The 20,470-nt window shown below is 43.7% G+C and overlaps 1 protein-coding gene across 19 annotated transcripts in view; it reads right to left on the bottom strand.

Moving 5' to 3' along the window:
* Nucleotides 1-20,470, bottom strand: part of ank2a (ankyrin 2a, neuronal) — a 71,119-nt gene that overhangs the window by 23,408 nt on the left and 27,241 nt on the right. For 13 of the 19 annotated variants that reach the window (XM_078080019.1, XM_078080026.1, XM_078080024.1 and 10 more), the window contains 15 exons: nt 20,195-20,349; nt 19,779-19,990; nt 19,494-19,701; nt 19,177-19,273; nt 18,858-19,086; nt 18,488-18,613; nt 18,276-18,398; nt 18,142-18,174; nt 18,026-18,047; nt 7,280-16,525; nt 6,503-6,580; nt 6,201-6,332; nt 5,901-6,041; nt 5,600-5,810; nt 5,240-5,318 (listed from right to left, as the gene is read on the bottom strand). In XM_078080019.1, the coding sequence (XP_077936145.1) occupies nt 5,240-5,318; nt 5,600-5,810; nt 5,901-6,041; nt 6,201-6,332; nt 6,503-6,580; nt 7,280-16,525; nt 18,026-18,047; nt 18,142-18,174; nt 18,276-18,398; nt 18,488-18,613; nt 18,858-19,086; nt 19,177-19,273; nt 19,494-19,701; nt 19,779-19,990; nt 20,195-20,349 (11,092 nt within the window). The remainder of the gene's footprint in view (nt 1-5,239; nt 5,319-5,599; nt 5,811-5,900; nt 6,042-6,200; nt 6,333-6,502; nt 6,581-7,279; nt 16,526-18,025; nt 18,048-18,141; nt 18,175-18,275; nt 18,399-18,487; nt 18,614-18,857; nt 19,087-19,176; nt 19,274-19,493; nt 19,702-19,778; nt 19,991-20,194; nt 20,350-20,470) is intronic. The other 6 variants (XM_078080031.1, XM_078080033.1, XM_078080035.1 and 3 more) reach the window with 3 other exon arrangements.

The following is a 20,470-nucleotide window of genomic DNA, read 5'->3' as shown; positions in this document are numbered from 1 at the left end:
AACTTGACTGCGGGGACATTGGTCTGTTGCCATCAAACAATTCCTCTAGCTCAGGTTCAGGATGCTCAACATCTGACAGTGCTGAAAACGGTGATACTGGTCTACTTTCAGAATACTGTAAATAATAGGTACAATGTTGACCCTTCATCTCATTGAATGTCATGGATGTAGAAAAAGCGTGCCGTTCAACTGAAACCACAGATTCAGGGGAGGATGCTCTGACATCTGCTAGCCAGCCATGTAGGAGCAAATAGTCAATATCGGAGGACACAGATTCCGGGGACAAAGCACCACTATTAAAGAAGTTGTCCGTTCCAAAGCCTGATGAAGCTGACTTAGGTGACTCTGGTCTGGTGTCATCAAACAGGGTTTCAAGACACAAGTCAATGCCTTCCCAGTCTGAACATGTTGATTGTGGTGTAAAGGAATGGTACCTCGAAGGTTCCAGAGCATAACTGTTGAGGAAAGATCCAAACTGAGGAACAGGTGAATCAGGTGAGAGGTGCCTACCATCACTTTGAGACACCACTGACTCGGGGGATGCTGGTCTTAAATTGGTGAGCCAGTCCTCTACGGAGGAGTGAGGGGACTCCGTCTCTGACGACACCAATGGATGGCTGATAAGCATGAACTCAAACGGTTTGCAAGCCAAAGAAGCGTCTCCTGGTTTGTCATGTGAAATGCCCCGCACAGCATCTGCATATGTAAAAGGTCTTCCAGAGGGATATGATGGGGCCGCGGTTGTATTCATACCTGTTTGTTTAGCATCTACTTGTAAAATAAGTGAATCCGGGGACTCGGGTCTGTTGCCATCAAACAATTGCTCTAGCTCAGGTTCAGGGTGCTCAACATCTGACAGTGCTGAAAACGGTGATACTGGTCTACTTTCAGAATACTGTAAATAATAGGTACAATGTTGACCCTTAATCTGATTGAATGTCATGGATGTAGAAAAAGCGTGACGTTCAACTGAAACTACAGATTCAGGGGAGGATCCTTTGAAGTCTGCTAGCCAGTCCTGCAGGAGCGAATAGTCAAAATCGGAAGACATGGATTCCGGGGATAAAGCCCTGCTACTAAAGCCTTTGTCCAGTTCAAAGACTGATGAAGATGACTGTGGGGATTCTGGTCGGGTTTCATCAAACAGGGGCTCCAAACAAAAATCATTACCTTCCCAATCCGAAAATGTTGATTGTGGTGTACACGATTGGTTCCTAGACAGTTCAACATTGTCATGGATTGGGAAAGATTGGAACTGAGGAACCGGTGAATCAGGAGAGAGGGGCCTATGTGGACGTTGAGAAGTCACAGATTCTGGGGAGGATGCTCCGACGTCTGTTAACCAGTCCTTAAGGAGCAAATAGCCCAAATGTGAAGACACAGAATCTGGAGACAATGCACTTATACTAAACTCTTGATGTAGTTCAACGTCTGATGAACTTGACTGCGGGGACATTGGTCTGTTGCCATCAAACAATTCCTCTAGCTCAGGTTCAGGATGCTCAACATCTGACAGTGCTGAAAACGGTGATACTGGTCTACTTTCAGAATACTGTAAATAATAGGTACAATGTTGACCCTTCATCTCATTGAATGTCATGGATGTAGAAAAAGCGTGCCGTTCAACTGAAACCACAGATTCAGGGGAGGATGCTCTGACATCTGCTAGCCAGCCATGTAGGAGCAAATAGTCAATATCGGAGGACACAGATTCCGGGGACAAAGCACCACTATTAAAGAAGTTGTCCGTTCCAAAGCCTGATGAAGCTGACTTAGGTGACTCTGGTCTGGTGTCATCAAACAGGGTTTCAAGACACAAGTCAGTGCCTTCCCAGTCTGAACATGTTGATTGTGGTGTAAAGGAATGGTACCTCGAAGGTTCCAGAGCATAACTGTTCAGGAAAGATCCAAACTGAGGAACAGGTGAATCAGGTGAGAGGTGCCTACCATCACTTTGAGACACCACTGACTCGGGGGATGCTGGTCTTAAATTGGTGAGCCAGTCCTCTACGGAGGAGTGAGTGGACTCCGTCTCTGACGACACCAATGGATGGCTGATAAGCATGAACTCAAACGGTTTGCAAGCCAAAGAAGCGTCTCCTGGTTTGTCATGTGAAATGCCCCGCACAGCATCTGCATATGTAAAAGGTCTTCCAGAGGGATATGATGGGGCCGCGGTTGTATTCATACCTGTTTGTTTAGCATCTACTTGTAAAATAAGTGAATCCGGGGACTCGGGTCTGTTGCCATCAAACAATTGCTCTAGCTCAGGTTCAGGGTGCTCAACATCTGACAGTGCTGAAAACGGTGATACTGGTCTACTTTCAGAATACTGTAAATAATAGGTACAATGTTGACCCTTAATCTGATTGAATGTCATGGATGTAGAAAAAGCGTGACGTTCAACTGAAACTACAGATTCAGGGGAGGATCCTTTGAAGTCTGCTAGCCAGTCCTGCAGGAGCGAATAGTCAAAATCGGAAGACATGGATTCCGGGGATAAAGCCCTGTTACTCAAGCCTTTGTCCAGTTCAAAGACTGATGAAGATGACTGTGGGGACTCTGGTCGGGTTTCATCAAACCGGGGCTCCAAAGAAAAATCATTACCTTCCCAATCCGAAAATGTTGATTGTGGTGTACACGATTGGTTCCTAGACAGTTCAACATTGTCATGGATTGGGAAAGATTGGAACTGAGGAACCGGTGAATCAGGAGAGAGGGGCCTATGTGGACGTTGAGAAGTCACAGATTCTGGGGAGGGTGCTCCGAAGTCTGTTAACCAGTCCTCCAGGATCCAAAAATCTGAAGTCATGAATTCGGGTGACAATTCCCTTATACTAAATAGTTGATGTTGTTCAATGTCTGACTGATGGGACTGCACAAACTTTGGTCTGATGTGTCTCGAAACACTGTTTGATGACAAGTCAGTGCATCTTCCACAGTACCGTAAGTAATAGTTACAATGTTGACTCTTCAATTGGCCAAATGTGATTTGAGAAGACAAAGAAAACTGTTCATATGACAAACCAGATTCAGGGAAGGACGCAAACTTTGGAGAAGTCTTTCCGGTTTCATCTAATGTCTTTTTACAGAATAAATCTTTCTCTGGCTCTTCCAATGCTGATCTTGACTCAGGGGACTTCCGTACTCTTTTTAAGCCATCCTCAAAAAGTGCACATTTACCCTCACTGTTTCCAGCACTAATTAAAACTCTTTCCGAGTTTGACATTGGAGCAAAGTTATTTGTAAACTTTAAAATGCATTTTGGTCTAGTCACCAGTTCAAAGACCATTGGTCCAGATGTAGGTGGTTGTTTGAGCCCTTGACAGGTTTCTGATAATTGTTTGTTGCTTTTATGATCTGAGCACGGGTGTCTTTTGGATGAATCTTTCGACCAATACAAATTATCGGAATCTTGCATTTCATCGTGCTCTGAGGATTCTTGTGCAATGTTTGTTAAATCATTATTCAACAGACATTGGGATGGCATGTTTTCAGGTAAGTGTGGTTCAAACTTAGAAAACCAGTAATCAAGGAACGATGGATTAATACCTTTCTGTTGTTTTGGTATTTCAGATGACAATGTTTGACTCCAACACTCTGAATCTGCAAATTGGGTGCTTTTGACATCTGCTTGTGTAAGATTTTTGACGGTTGAATGTGCGGTTTCAGATTCCCGTTTTTCGGCTTTTACATAACTGATCAATATATCTGGTGCATCCGTGCATTCTTTATCCAAACATTCATTAAGAAGTGATAAAGGATTATTTATAAAATATTGCAAGTGATCGGAAGCTTGTGATTCTGATGTCAACAGCCTCCCCTGCCCCAATTCATTGTATTCATTTGTGGAAGGAGCTGAGGTAAGTAGTTCAGAGAGTGGATTACCTCCTGAATATAGTAAATAATAATCACAATATTGACTCATAAGTTGGCTGCGTGTAGGTTCTGAGAGCAAGAGCTCAAGAAATGAGAAACTGCACTGAGAAGTCTGTGAATCTGGTGAGAATGGTCGGCAATCTGAAAACTTATCAGGGTTGATATCTGATGTCACTGGTGAGAATGTTCCGAAATCACTCTTTTTCTGTAAACTTTCCTGTATAGGTAAACTATATTTAGTTACTTGACAGTCAGGGGACAGTGGCTTGATGTCTTTCCAATACTCAAATGACTCAGAACGAATGGAGTTTGTAGGAAAATCTTTCAAACCAAACAGTGGGGCACATGCATTTGTTTCTGATTGACTGAGGTCAAATTCATTTTCACTGAAATTAATTGTAACATCTTGTGAACTACAAGGAGACCTTGCTGAGAGTGCTCTACTGCTATCCAACATATTTGGAAATTCTTCAGTTAATACCCGTTTCCCCCCCAGAAGAGTGTCAGGGGACGTTGCCCTGTAAGTACTGATCGGCATGAAAGATTCGGGGGACAATTGTCTACTTACGGGGTTGTTTAATAACCGTGGCTTCACAGGGAACATACCCATTTCATCAACAGCTAAAAAAGAGCCACATTGCTTGTCATTTGCCAAAGAATTAGGGGTCAAAGGGCTGTTCTCTACAACAGTGCAACATAATGTTACATCTTTCTCAAGTAATTGTTGTACGAGTTGGTTGAAATCAGTTGAGTCACAAGCCATGGGAGCATGGCCTCTTGTCAGATTGTGTAGCAAATTGGTGTTTGGTACCTTCATTTCGAATGGTTTCACCAAGCTGTACTTGGCTATAGCAATAATAGGTTCGATCAAATCATCAATGAAGGGCATGTTTTGCAGATAACCATCACTGTAACCGTGGGATTTTGTATTTTCACTCTGGCTTGACTCGAAAGGTTCAAAGTCCATGTTCACACCAAGGCAACAAGGCATGGCCAGAGTAGATTGGTCGAACAGGATCGGATTTTTAGCTGTGTCTGCATACTGTGGTGTAAAGAATATTTCATCACAAAGCGCATTGAAGTCAGGCTCAGCTTGGTCTGACTCCGATAGGCTCAAACCAAAGTCATCGATAGATATAGATGATGGTGACTTCAGAATTTCAGCTTCACAACCACACTGCTTCAACGTTAAGCTTTGGCTGCAGACATGTTGGACTTGACACTGCGTGCCACCTTGTAACAGCATGGGGACATGAACTTCATCACTGCTGCCATCTTGCTGGTTTTTCAGTTCTTGGTCAGAAACTTGAGTTACTTGGCTCCCCAGTGCTGATTCGTTTTTAGTAGCAAGCCTACTTACTTGCTCATGTAAGTTGTCGTAACTTGCAGTTTCCTCTGTAATTACATCTTCAGAGGTCCACATGTTAGGGTTCAATTCACTGTAACACAAAAGGAAGGCATGGTCAGTAAGTATGACTTCGATGATATGATTGTCAACAATAGTAAGTCAAGAACACCGTTGATATTGAATTATACTTCCGCGTTTCACCAAAGGTCAAACGCAGGCCGATTGATTTACTTTACTTACAAAATAGATTGGTGTCAAAGCGGTAACCTAACAAGACTTAAGGGCAACACCCACACACAATGGGCACAGGGTACATATAGGCAATCTCCTTGCATGTGACACCTGTTTCTTCAAATCAATTAAACTACTAACTGTGGGATCTCAAGCTCCTCCATCAGGTCAGCATGCATGCTGTCGGAGAGGGTGTGTCCAACAGGCTCTGCCCAAGAGGGAATATCGAGCAGGGAAGCAACGGAGAGGTCCTCTTCAGAAACAGCTGGGGGTGGTCTGCGGTCGGACTCCACCCGTCGCACAACTCTGGGGCTGTCTGCATCATCTTGCACTAAAGATAGGGCTACTGACACTGAAAAACACACATGAGGAGTTGGGAGTGCCAACAGACACACAAATACAGCATGGTCTTTGCATAGTTGACTGTTGGGGATGTTAGTACCTTCACTGTGATCCAGTGTCTTCTCTATCTCTGCATAAGTTCTAGATGTCTGCTCTTGAACCGACTTGTTCATCTGCGTTTCAATAAGATGGACGATGTCCATGCGGTTGATCTTGGTCAGTCTCTTAATCAGACAATCCTCTGTGGAAGGATTAATCAATCGTTATTATACTTTAAAAAGTATTCAACAAAAACACCAAAGAAACATTAAAAGATTCAAACGTACGATTGTCTTGAATTTGAATTGCACAGGAGATGTGTTCAATGTCTTCAAATCTGTCAGACCTACACACAATGTACCTGTGGCATGTTTGCCTTCCCGCTCAACCCAGCGCTGCAGCAAGGCATGGCTCTGCTCTTGGAGGGAGTTAGGATTGTCTGTTCTCACTAATTGGATATCAACCTCACTGAATTCCAGTTCTCTTGCCAGTTCTAGAATGAACAAGGGATTAGAACGTTAAAAAAGAATTAACCACAACATGTGCGTTTCTCTGCCAGAAGATGGATTCATTCTTAGCTATTCTCCCAGTCCTGCAAACAAATACATCAGTTCCAATCCAAAGAAAATACTTGCAAAGTGATTGCATTGTTTGACAGCTCACCAGTCCAGCTGAAGCCAAGAAGATCTGCAACGATAGCCAACGTCTCCTCTTTCCGGTCAGCATCATCCTGCCAATCTACTAAAAAATGCCGTCAGAGCCAAACATAATATTTGGACATCGTTAATATAGTTTAAGGTGTATAGTACTACTACCTGTTTATCTCAAAGTAATGCTTTTCTCACGTTGCAGGTACCATTCAAGGTAATATACTTTGTAAGTATAGATCTACAATTTCCTGAAGATTCTATGTTATCGGCTGTAATACTCAAAGATGAAATGAGGGTATGCGATGTCTTCATGGATGATAACACAAAGGTTGGATTTTTCATTTTAAGGATAAGTTGACTTGTTTAAAGACTAGTATTATCTGATCACAAATAGCGCATCATGCTATAAATCATTAGGAAAAGCATTGCTATTATTGTGCTTGTTAGTGAAGCCGTATTAGAAGAGCAGATCCCAATATGGAAGTCTGCATCAACATTGTTAAAGCGACAACTTCTTTAACAACGTGTCCATTCAATCTTGAGATGCATTTCAACAAACACAGATGGGAAATTGACTTATGAACATACACACCATCACAACACACACACACACACACACAGACAAATTACAAACAAGTAAAACACAATGAAAGATGGGACAAGACAAATCACAACAAGTGAAAACAACACAATGAATAATGGTTGCATTTTGCTCATGGGAAGAGAGGAGGGCTCTGGCTGCCAAGGAGAAGAAATAGGAAAGCAAAAGCTCATGTAGTTCTGGCCCTACCTGGAGTACAGTCTGACGCTGGCTCATCGAAGGCTCTCTGCATCTGAGTGTCCACCGTAGCATCCCAGGCTGGGCTAGTCTGAAATACATCCTCTCTCCCAGACGATGGTTGCACACCTGGCAACGGGTTGACCTCTGAATCAGTACTGTGTGAGACCGCAATGTCATATGCGGGGATAACAGAGTCTGGACTCTGACTAGCGCTGCTCATATAATCAGCATCCAAAGAGGACCTAACCGATGTTTCAGTCGTCTCGGTGAGTTGGATTTCTTTCCTTTGGGGAGAGAAGGCGGAGGTTGCCTGAGCTTTCTGTTGCTTTGTGGAGTTGTCAGTTGGTTCACTACTGTCAGAATGACTCCTACAGCCTTCATATGAGGCTTTTTTTGGGTCACTATCAGTCTCGGATCTAGTCCTACGATCCAAAGTTGAGCTTTTCTCTGTTGTTCTTTTAACCTGATCAAGCGGAGATTTCTGTGAGTCTTTCCCATTCATTCCCAAAGCGGCGGGTGGATCCTGATGATATGCTGAGATACTGGCCTCTGCCACAGACATCTCTATAACTGAGCACTGGTCTTCTTCATCTTCCTCCTCCTCCTCCTCAGGAGAGGAGTCTGATGAATCATGGCTCTGCTCGGAGTACGCTGAATGGAGGTCAGCTATGGTTGAATCTAGGTAGCCTAGACCAAGGTTTCCGACCTCACTTTGAATGTTGGTCAGTCTCTCCAAAGCACCTGGGGAACTAAGATGGACATCTGTGGAACCACCAAGATCAGCTTCAGAGAGGGGCATCTCTCTTGCTGACTTGTCACTTGAGGGTTTGACGAGAGTTCTGGGTTTGGGAGTAGGAATTGTGTCATCGTCACCATGAGTTAATTCTGATTCAGGGATCTCGTCAAGGGTTGCATCTGAAATATAATCACTATTCTCTAAAGCTAGATACTTTGTTTTACATTCCTCAGACTCCTCTGGCACAACCTCATCAACAGGATGTTCGTCCATATGAAAAAATGCATATCCTTCCCCTTCATCAAAACTTCTTCTTGTCATATCAATAGCTCCCCCTCTGGTCATCTCAAAAAGCTTCCCCTCTTGAAACTGAAATGGATCTGCAGTTCTCTCGTTACCTGGTGTTTGATTGGGTGTTTTATCTGGTGGATTTTCAGCATCAAGCTGTGCAAATTGTTTTTGATCAGATTCCTCATTTCTGAGACCACCTGCCTCTGATTTGTCTCTCTTTATTTTAGCCTCCTGTTCCATCTCATCATATGTTTGGATCTTTGCAGCCATTTTAAACATCTCCTCTTCTGGCGTGAACTGTCTACTGATGGTCTCATCCTCTATATCATCTTCATCAAGAGAGTCTTGCCTTATGAGCAACTGAAGATTTTCACTGTCACATATTTCGGTGCCGGAATACGTGCTGCCATCGGTTTCCGTCTGTGCTGTGTAAGAATGTAGGTCCTTTGTCTTACCTTCCATTTGGACGATCCCATATGCGTTTTCTTGCTCTTCTTGCTCAATTTCATCCGTGTACAGGTTTGTGTCAGAAGCATAACATGCTTTCAGCTGGGATGCATAATCCTCATACACAGCTGTCTTGGCTGGCCTCTTAGGTTCTGGATCTTTTGATAGAGTAGGACTTTCCTCAAGAGAGTCTGGACTAGGGGATTCTCCGGTAGGGCTTGGCTCAATGGAATCAGGCGATTTGTTTGAAGATCCATCGTCCTTTTGAGGACTTGTCTCTAGCGAGTCTTGTTGACAAAGCTCTTCAGCTGGGTCACCAGAAAACACAGTGTTTAGGTTCCCCAAATTGTCGGGACGTTGCAATGTGTCAAACCGGTTTGTTATTTGGTAAAAATCGTTTATTTTGAGAATTGACTCTGCAACATCTTTCTGATCATTCTTGGAGTCATCCGTTGTCACATGTGGCTTTGTAATGCCAACTGCCCCTTCAGTTGAGTCACTAAAATGTGAACTTGGTGAGTTTTTAGCCTCCTCCTCCTCCTCAGGTGTAAAACTCTTTGGCCTTTCATCTTCGTGGGATGTTGTCTTCCATCCACTTTCTATAGCTCCCTTGTCATTGAGATTCCCAAAGTCTGCTTTTTTATCTGGTGACATAATATTATATTCAGGGAATAATGTATCAGTATCTTTTGTAAGTATAACGTCTTCAAAGTGCTCATAGACCTCTTCCTCTTTTGTCTGGCAACGTATCACCACAGGCTTTTCCGTTAAATACTGATTTAAGTCACTGCTGAGCAGGGACAACATACCAGTCATATCCCTCTCAGTTGCAGACTGTTGTTGATGCGCCTTTCTCTCTATGCAAACTTCTTGGAATAGTGTCTCCAATACAGAACTTGGGGACAACTCTGAGACGCCAACAATGTTGGTCTGCACGTGTTCATTCGCCTCTCCATCAGTCTTATCATCCCAATCACCACTTGTCAAAATAGTTTGTTTGCAGCTCTCCCGGACTAGATCGTCTTCTGGGTGGCTTTGAATTGCCATTGGCTTTTCTGTTAAGTACTGATTTAAGTCACTACTGAGGAGGGACAACATACCGGTCATATCCCTCTCAGTGGCAGACTGTTGCTGCTGTGTCTTTCTCTCTATGCAAACTTCATGGAATGGTGTCTCCAATACAGAACTTGGGGACAAATCTGTGACGCCAACAATGTCGGTCTGCATGTGTTCATTCGCCTCTCCATCAGTCTTATCATCCCAATCACCACTTGTCAAAATAGTTTGTTTGCAGCTCTCCCGGACTAGATCGTCTTCTGGGTGGCTTTGAATTGCCATTGGCTTTTCTGTTAAGTACTGATTTAAGTCACTACTGAGGAGGGACAACATACCGGTCATATCCCTCTCAGTGGCAGACTGTTGCTGCTGTGTCTTTCTCTCTATGCAAACTTCATGGAATGGTGTCTCCAATACAGAACTTGGGGACAAATCTGTGACGCCAACAATGTCGGTCTGCATGTGTTCATTCGCCTCTCCATCAGTCTTATCATCCCAATCACCACGTGTCAAAATAGTTTGTTTGCAGCTCTCCCGGACTAGATCGTCTTCTGGGTGGCTTTGAATTGCCATTGGCTTTTCTGTTAAATACTGATTTAAGTCACTACTGAGCAGGGACAACATACCAGTCATATCCCTCTCAGTTGCAGACTGTTGTTGCTGTGTCTTTCTCTCTATGCAAACTTCATGGAATGGTGTCTCCAATACAGAACTTGGGAACAACTCTGTGACGCCAACAATGTTGGTCTGCACGTGTTCATTTGCCTCTCCATCAGTCTTATCATCCCAATGACCACTTGTCAAAATAGTTTGTTTGCAGCTCTCCCGGACTAGATCGTCTTCTGGGTGGCTTTGAATTGCCATTGGCTTTTCTGTTAAGTACTGATTTAAGTCACTACTGAGCAGGGACAACATACCGGTCATATCCCTCTCAGTGGCAGACTGTTGCTGCTGTGTCTTTCTCTCTATGCAAACTTCATGGAATGGTGTCTCCAATACAGAACTTGGGGACAAATCTGTGACGCCAACAATGTCGGTCTGCATGTGTTCATTCGCCTCTCCATGAGTCTTATCATCCCAATCACCACTTGTCAAAATAGTTTGTTTGCAGCTCTCCCGGACTAGATCGTCTTCTGGGTGGCTTTGAATTGCCATTGGCTTTTCTGTTAAGTACTGATTCAAGTCAATACTGAGGAGGGACAACATACCGGTCATATCCCTCTCAGTGGCAGACTGTTGCTGCTGTGTCTTTCTCTCTATGCAAACTTCATGGAATGGTGTCTCCAATACAGAACTTGGGGACAAATCTGTGACGCCAACAATGTCGGTCTGCATGTGTTCATTCGCCTCTCCATCAGTCTTATCATCCCAATCACCACGTGTCAAAATAGTTTGTTTGCAGCTCTCCCGGACTAGATCGTCTTCTGGGTGGCTTTGAATTGCCATTGGCTTTTCTGTTAAGTACTGATTTAAGTCACTACTGAGCAGGGACAACATACCGGTCATATCCCTCTCAGTGGCAGACTGTTGCTGCTGTGTCTTTCTCTCTATGCAAACTTCATGGAATGGTGTCTCCAATACAGAACTTGGGGACAACTCTGTGACGCCAACAATGTCGGTCTGCATGTGTTCATTCGCCTCTCCATCAGTCTTATCATCCCAATCACCACGTGTCAAAATAGTTTGTTTGCAGCTCTCCCGGACTAGATCGTCTTCTGGGTGGCTTTGAATTGCCATTGGCTTTTCTGTTAAATACTGATTTAAGTCACTACTGAGCAGGGACAACATACCGGTCATATCCCTCTCAGTGGCAGACTGTTGTTGCTGTGCCTTTCTTTCCATGCAAACTTCATGGAATGGTGTCTCCAATACAGAACTTGGGGACAACTCTGTGACGCCAACAATGTCGGTCTGCATGTGTTCATTCGCCTCTCCATCAGTCTTATCATCCCAATCACCACGTGTCAAAATAGTTTGTTTGCAGCTCTCCCGGACTAGATCGTCTTCTGGGTGGCTTTGAATTGCCATTGGCTTTTCTGTTAAGTACTGATTTAAGTCACTACTGAGCAGGGACAACATACCGGTCATATCCCTCTCAGTTGCAGACTGTTGTTGCTGTGCCTTTCTTTCCATGCAAACTTCATGGAATGGTGTCTCCAATACAGAACTTGGGGACAACTCTGTGACGCCAACAATGTCGGTCTGCATGTGTTCATTCGCCTGTCCATCAGTCTTATCATCCCAATCACCACGTGTCAAAATAGTTTGTTTGCAGCTCTCCCGGACTAGATCGTCTTCTGGGTGGCTTTGAATTGCAATGGGCTTTTCTGTTAAATACTGATTTAAGTCACTACTGAGCAGGGACAACATACCGGTCATATCCCTCTCAGTGGCAGACTGTGGTTTCTGTGTCTTTCTTTCCATGCAAACTTCTTGGAATGGTGTCTCCAATACAGAACTTGTTGACAGTTTGCGGACTGCAACTGCGTTGGCTTGTAGGTGTTCATTTGCCTCTAGACCTATCTCATCCTCCAAATTATTGCTTGTCAGAGAAACTTCTTTGCAGCTCTCACGGACTAGATCTTCATCTGGTTGAACTTCTTCGAACGATGTCACAGAACGTGATGTAATTTCTTTGGGTTTAACCACGCCACTCTGTGGATTTGTCCCTCGACTTATATTATCCCCAAGAGCAAAACTGTCCAACCTGGTGTGTTCTTCAATCAATGTTGCTCTGGTTTCCCCCACAATTTCTTCACCTGTGACGTCACAATCCGTTGCAGCTTTATCGGTTTGTTGCATTGTGCCATCTGTTGTCAATCCTCTATTTTTACCAGCAAAAGATGTGAGCATTTTTAATCGACCCGCCCTGTTAACATCCTCGATTGGCCGAGTATCTAGAGGCATAGGCTCTTCACACTGATTCCAGTCATTTTCTGACAAAAACTCTTCTTTAAATTCACTCTCCACTTCTTCATCCCTCCGCATAATTGGATGTTCTTCTGTCAGTGCATGATTTGTTTCTTTTGTTGTTGCTGTTGCTCCTTCATTTTCATCAGTGACACATCTTTTTGTCAATATTGTTTGTTCAAATTTCTCCTGGACAAAATCCTCTCCTGGTGGCTGACGTGCCACAGGCCTATCTTTTAGATACTGATCCAATTCACTGCTCAGTAAGGACAACATCCCTGATATATCCTTTTCTGCAGAGGATGCCTGGATAGTTGTGTTCCTCTCAATATGGACTTCATGAAGTTGTGGCTCCTCGGTTTGGACCACATCTAACATCTTGCTTCCATGACCAGGTGTCTGGCTTTCCTTGCTTGCTTCATGGAGACTCTCGTCCTGAATGGCAAGGTCCCCTTTTCTCTCAGTAGAGTAAGTGTACATTTCATTTTTCACTTGATGGGTCACTGTGAGTCCTTCATGGTTCCCGCTCTCCTCTGAGCTGGAACGAAAGCTCTTAAGATGAACACTCGTGTTTGAGGATTCAGCCATACCTTCACGCTTGGGACTTCCAGGACTTAGATCATCATCTTTCATTTGATCCTCAGAAAAATAAGTGTCCCCAATATAACTTTTTATAGAGGGACTGGAGATGGACGCTGGCTTTGGATCAGAATCAGCCACGGTTTCCTCCTCAGGTGCCTCCAGTAGATTGCTTACCTCTTCAGCTGTAGAGGTCTGCTTGAAAAGCTGGTACTCAGGACTGTCTTCCAGCTCAGCCTTTATATCAGCACTGAAGTCCTCAGAAGGTCGGCGATTAGGACTGATCTGCAGATCTTCAGATAAACTCCTACCAATGCTCATGACCGGTTCCTCTAACTGCATCCTCCCCCTGCTCTCTCCTGAAGAGTCTGGCACTTCTCTCTGAGGGATAACCGTTACATCATCAAACTGAATTGTATCATCAATTTCAATTGTTTCTCCAAAATAAGAAATATCTGAAATCAGCTGTAATTCCTCAGAGCTATTTCTCATTATGTTGACTGTTTCTGACCCTAAATCCAACGTTCCACTTATGTCAATATCACTTTCTGGATGGAAAATTGTGACATTTTGTGTTAGGGATCGCGGTGTAGGCTCCAGTGTGGGACTGTGTTGAGTCATCAGTATCTCTTGGGGATCTAATGATTCAGATATCAGTGTTGAGGAAGAAGCACTGGTTTCGTGTTCAAACAAACCTGCTTTACTTTTAAAAGGGTCCGGCCCAGTCTGGAATGCTTTCATCAGCTCCTTTACAGATGTAGTGTCTTTTTGAGACAACTCTGATGCCTCTCTCTGTGGGTTAACATCTCCATCTTGAACTGTATCAGCACATTTTACCGTCGTTCCAAAATAAGCGCAATCTGAAAAGATCGGTGTATTCTCTGAGCCATCTGGGGTTAAGCTTCCCGGTTGACCCTGTAAGTCCGTTTCGTCATATTTCTGGACACCACCCTCTTGATAGACAGCTGTGATCCTCTGAGTTTGGGTTTGTGACTTTGGCTCCTGCACTGGACTTTGCTCAGTCCGTTGTGCAGTCGTATGTATCTCTTCCGAATTTCCGGATTCTGATATCGGTGTTGAAATGGAAGAAGCCATAACTTTGTCTTCATAAGGCCCAGCTTGAGCTTCGGAGGGATCACGCCCTGTCTGGAAGGCTCTCATCAGCTCTTTGACAGAAAAATGATCCTTCTCTGACAACTCTGTTGCCTGGCTCTGTTGGCTTCCATTGTCACACTGAATTGTATCAGCAAACGTTACGGTCTTTCCAAGATGAGAAAAATCTGAAATGAATTGTAATTCCTTAGAGTTATCTCTATTTAAGCAAACTGCTTGACCCCTTAAGTCTGTTGTGTAACGTTCCTTGCCATCGCTCTGTTGTTGGAAACTCGTAAGATTCTGAGTTTGTGATTTTGGCGTCTGTGCACCACCTTGCTCAGTTGTCTTTATCTCTTCAGAATCTCCTGATTCAGATATCAATGTTGAAATACAAGACGAAGCCACGGCTTTGTGTTCATAAAGGCCAGCTTTGGTTTTTGAGGGATCCTGCCCGGACTGGAATGCTTTCAACAGGTCCTTAACGGACAAAGTCTCCTTCTCTGACAACTCTGAAGTCTCTCCCTGTGTTCTAACACTTCTGTCGTCACATTGAGCTGCATCAGCAAACGTTACCATCTTTCCAAAAGGAGCACTACCTGAAACTAATGGGGATTTCTTTGAGCTATCCCTGAATAAGCCCGATGGCAGATCCTCTGTGTATGTTTGGACACATTTCTTGACATCACCTGATGGAAAATCGGTGAGGTTCTGAGTTTGGATTTGGCGTTTCGGTTCTTGTGGTGCATTTTGGTTGCTGATGTTCATCTCTTCACAATCTCCTGAATCAGATATCAATGTTGAAATATAAGGAGACACACCGGCTTCAGTTTTTAAGGGATCATGCCCATTCCCGAATGCTTTCATCAGCTCCTTCACCGACATAGTCTCCTTTTCTGGCACCTGCGGGCTAACAATTCCGTCGTCACACTGAATTGCATCAGCAAATTTGACTCTCTTCCCAGAAGAAGCACTATGTGAAATTAACTGTGATTCCTCTGAGTTATCGGTAATTAAGCGTACAGGTCGAGCCTCCGATTTGTTGGTATCAGTCTCTCGATAGAGACTTGTGAGCTTCTGAGTTTGGGTTGGAGAGTTTGCCTCGTTCATAGGACTTTGTTCTGTCCTCTGTGACTCATCAGAATCTCCTGGTTCAGATATCGATGTTGAAATACAAGAAGGAGCCACTGCTTTGTGCTCAAAAAGGCCGGCTTTACTTTTTGATGGGTCCTGTCCAGTCTGAAATGCGTTCATCAGTTCCTTAACAGACATGGTTTCCTCTAGTCTCTCTGTCTGAGATCCAGGGGATTTAGGGGGCGTTGGAACTCTGGGAAGTTCTGGCATGTCAGCCTCATTCTTTTTGGCGATAGAATATTTAGCCTGAGGAATTAGCACTTGGGTGTCTTTGTTCACTCTTTCCTCTTCTGCTTTGTTTTCTAAAGCTCTAAGTCTTTCCTTTATTGATCCTATCGGTGTCTCAACCACTGAAGGAGAAGCAGGAGGATCCGTAACAGTGGGGGTTAAAAGGCCACTCTCCTTAAGAACCACCTCACCATCTAAAGACTCTTCAGAGCTCATCCCTTCAAGCTCACCCTCCGAGCTACTACATCCAGAACGCTGTCTGTCTCGAAGTTTCTTTCTAATGGGTTTCTTTATGTTTGGGGGACGACGTTTCTCGTCGCGCTTTACAACGACCGGTTCAAATGTATCTTGAACAAGGTCTTCCAGAGAAACAAATGTCACTACAGAACTCTCCTCAAGGTATTGGTCCATGTCGATGCTCGGGTGGGAGAGCATTCCTGACATTTCTCTGACCTCTGTGGGAGACTTTGTTTCAACACACTTGTATTCTCTTGTAGCATCATGTCGTTGTACCGGTCTACTTTCACCCACGCTACCTCTTTGAATCCCTTCAACCTTTTCCAACCGGTCTTTGAACACAATGGCCGAATGCGCTTTTTCTTCCAACCCTGTGGCTCCGGCTCTCCCGTCATATAATGAGTGCTCCATTTGCTCTGCCGTTGGAATGCTAGATGAACGGACGTCCGAAATGTCTGAGAGAATGTCAGGACTTGCGAGGGTTGCAGGGTCAAGAGGTTGGTTATTTCTCAAGGAGAACGTCTCGGTTGATTCAGATTCATCATCTTTTTTCATTTAAAAAGTGTCAAAACCAAAAAGGGTAAAGAACATAAGGGACAAATGAAGTGGGGAAGAGAGACATCAGAAAACTGTGATCAAGACAATGCCATCAAAAATCCATCTTCAGTTCAAAGAGTGTGGAGAAGAATGACAGGGCAGAGGATAAGAAAGTCTTGAAAAGAAGACCGAAAAGAAGATGACAAAGGGATCCAGAGGAGGTTGGAGGGGAGAAGAGCAGCGACAGCAGAAGCAAAGCCAAGAGGAGAACAAAAGAGGTAGAATATGGGCGAGAATAAGATCTTAATGATTTGTTTCACTACATATTAGGAGAGTACATAAAAACAACCAAAGAGAACAGAGATATCTACATAAGGAACAAATGGACAAGAAGTAAGGATAACAGACAAACAAAACTTCTCAAGATTGTTGCTCACATGAAGAGTCAAGTCTGCTTAAAAATAAAGTCTTAAAAGATAAAAGCATAATTTGAATAAAAGCAAATACAAGGGTTTTTGATAGAAGGAGGTTTGTATGTCAAGTATGTCAGTTTTAAAGTTTTTAAATATTTTGTATTTGTAAGTAAAACACTTCCCTTACAAATAAGTAAGTTATGTGATGTAGTAATTAACTTCTGTTCGAAACATTAGATTACCTACAGATAAAAGGTAGTGGCTTCAAATAGCAATCATGGAAAATTGCAAATAGGGATTTGAATTGTGGTGCAACTCTATGAATGAGTGAAAGTAACCGAGGAATGCTGGTCAATCAAAATAGTGGCCAAAAAAAAAATTAAGCCATAATAAAATATAAATCAGCAATAATAAAATACAAACAAGCACAACACTTAAAAAGAACCAACCAAAGTATGATGTTTGGTTAAAATGTTAAATAAATGGGATTAGAAAAATGAGTGGTCAAAATGAATACTTTCATGCTGCATATTATAAACAAAAAACATGTGTCAAAGATGAGATTTTAAGGAAAATACAGAAGAAATCACATCAATTTTGAGAGGATTTGGATAAAAAGTATTATTTTGACCTTCATTTTGGATTAAAAGTAAATGTTAGATAGAAAATGGAATGGGTGAGAGAAAGTAAATGGGATTTGGAGTGAGGGAAATGCAGAGTACATCAGCCATAGCATAGCTTCCATTAACAAACATGTAACAGTACAGTGTTAGTAGAGAAAAATAAGATCGCAGGCTTAACCTAAATGGAAAGTAAAAGCAGTAAAATCAGTCTATTTGTTAGTACATAAATGTCTAAATATTTCTAAACTAATACTTTACAACCTTTATGATCTGATGTCAAGTGATGTTTCTCCAATTTAGATGATGTACTAAATATTGATACAATAATTACTGTATATACTGTAGAGCCACAGACAACCCAACCATTGAAAAATGGAGGCCATGTGTCTCTTGTTAAGGGGTCCGTTCCGATTTGTGAAAATAAATCACACGATTCTAAAATTGTTTGACACAAAACAAGGGTTTAGCTTACATTTCTTGTCACTCCTCTCACTCTGCAAGAAAGGATTTAAAAAGCAAGGTTAGCTAGAACCTAGTTATGACCCAATTATTTGGTTGGGGGAACTGTATCAAATAAAGTTCATATACCTCATCATCTGCATCTTGGTCTGAATCAGACTCCTGAAGAGAAGAATAAAAGGGAAACAATGCCGTTACACAATGCGACTACAAAGAATGTCCTGTTATGTGAATAGAAAGCGAGAGGTGCTGTGGGCACTAACCTTTGAGTATGCAGGGAGAGTGATGTTAAGGTTGCAGATGGCATTGTGGTTTAGTGTGCGATATGTGCGCGGTTCCTTGGTGAAGGACAAGCGACCGCATGGCTCCTGTGCCGTGTCTCTAATCTGTCCATGGATTGAACGACCATTCGCTCCATTAACATCAGTAAATAAGTGACATTTCAGCTTCATTTTGATCCAATCTGCAGTCATACCTTGATGAAGAGGGCCAGTCGGTTCTCCTTGAAGGCAAAGAAGCTAAAGACGTGGTGCTGCCCGCTCTTGGTTAGAGGAACAAGGTTTCCAAAGCAGTCGGCAAATATGGGTTTTCCTTCCAGCACCTGTGTGGAGATGTGACAAGTCGTCAAATCTCAAAAAGAGAATTTTTCAAAGGACATGAAATGTATTAATAAGAACTAGTTGCTAGACTGTGTCTGCATGAACCTATTTTTGTGTCCCTGGCACCCACTCTTCACTATTCAGTGCACAGCATGTCTTCTTTATACCACACTTCTATCCTTCTTTCTACCTCAGACAAATCAATCCTCTTTCCCCACTTTCCCCCTCTTCTCATTTGTGCCCCACCTCAACGTCTCGGCTCCGGGCGACTTCCGTGAAGTTCTCCTGCTGCTCCAGGGTCTTGTCCATCTTGTCGTCCGTCATGCAGAAACAGCGCAGGCGGGCCTCAATGGGGTCCAGCGTCTTCGCAAAGATCACAAACTTGGCCATGTACGGAACACAGATGATCTCTCTGTACAGCTGAGAGCCAAAGCTGACAGACTCCTGGATCTGTCTGCAGTCGATCAGCCAGAACCTAGGACGAACACGAGGGACACGTCTAGTCAGATCACCTCCATCACGAAAGTGTTGAGCTCCCAAGCGAAGGACACTTTAGAGGTTTTACCTCGCGGACACGTTTGTGGTAAAGGACACGCATTGGTTAACGAAGGTGAGAGGCGTGGAGCCGGTTATGTCCTCCCACTGGGCCGGAGTCGTTCCACCTGAAACGCAAAGCTGTACCGCTTGTACCCTTTTCTTTGGTATTATTTATACAAAACAAAAATGATGACAGGATTTCCTGATGCAGGAATGCATTGAGAGAAAATCTCTTTTTAAATTGCATTAAATATGTATTAATTTTGACCGTCTTACAATGCCACAAACAGCTGAAAAGCCTTTTACTATTTTTGGTTTGGTTTGGTTTGCTGGTCGACCACCTACCTGTTATGCTACAAAGCAAACGTAGGGTGGGGGTCCCGCCGCTGTACACGCCGCTGGCCCCGTCACTATTGGAGCTCTTGGGAATAGGGAGGGTCATTGTGATTGGCTTGTGGAACTTTCGCCTCCGCGGCTCCAAGGTGACGATTGAGCTGAACGTGGCTTTGTTGCCCAGGATCTTTCTCACCACCTCGACCTCAATGGGCTGGGCCTGGGACAGCGAGCAACCACAGTCAACACTACTTCATCTGTCGCCACAACTCTGAACATTTGACTCGGTGTACGTACCTGCAACCCTACTCTGATCTTCTTGGTGAGGGCTCCCTCGGGGAAGACCGCCTGGACCTGCGGCACGAGCGTGCTGCTGAGGACGCCGCCTTCTGGTCCAATCAAATGGCTGTCCTGCTTTATCCGCGACACCACCGCGAAATACTGCGGGAAGTCTCGGGTGATGATGCGGCATATTCTTTTCTTTTCAAGCTCCTCCGGAGAATCAAGTTCTGTGACGAGTGCATATGTTTAGTATGAAGTCCACGAGAGCAGTTAACTGTGTAAAGTGTGGACAATGTTTCAGATTGTTTTATTTGTTGGCTTAATGTTATCATCTCATCTTTGATGTATTGTTTTCATGAAAAATGCCCCTAATGCAAGATGTCACCAGCTACCAACCACCCTTTGTTACTGGTCTAGATAAGATGCCGTACTTTCATCCATGCCGTTGAGTATCTGGTTCAGTTCTTCTTCGGTGAAGTCACAGTGGTGTTCCCTCCAGCTCTCCCCTGTCTCACTCCTCAAGATCACCAGCTCCCTCTCTGTTCCCCGCAGGGCTGCGAAATGGGGGATCTCCACAATCACGGGCCTAGAGATGGCGATACGGCGAAAGTCAAACACAAGTCTGTAATGGCTTCGTTGGAGAAGCCTCGGTTTGATTTGTGCAATAAAAGGAAAAAAACTAAACAGAAAAGAAGTCAAGACTCAAA

The sequence above is a fragment of the Gasterosteus aculeatus genome, chromosome 9 (assembly GCF_964276395.1).
Source record: "Gasterosteus aculeatus chromosome 9, fGasAcu3.hap1.1, whole genome shotgun sequence".
NCBI classification, from domain to species: domain Eukaryota; kingdom Metazoa; phylum Chordata; class Actinopteri; order Perciformes; family Gasterosteidae; genus Gasterosteus; species Gasterosteus aculeatus.
This window is presented reverse-complemented; position numbering and strand designations above follow the sequence as displayed.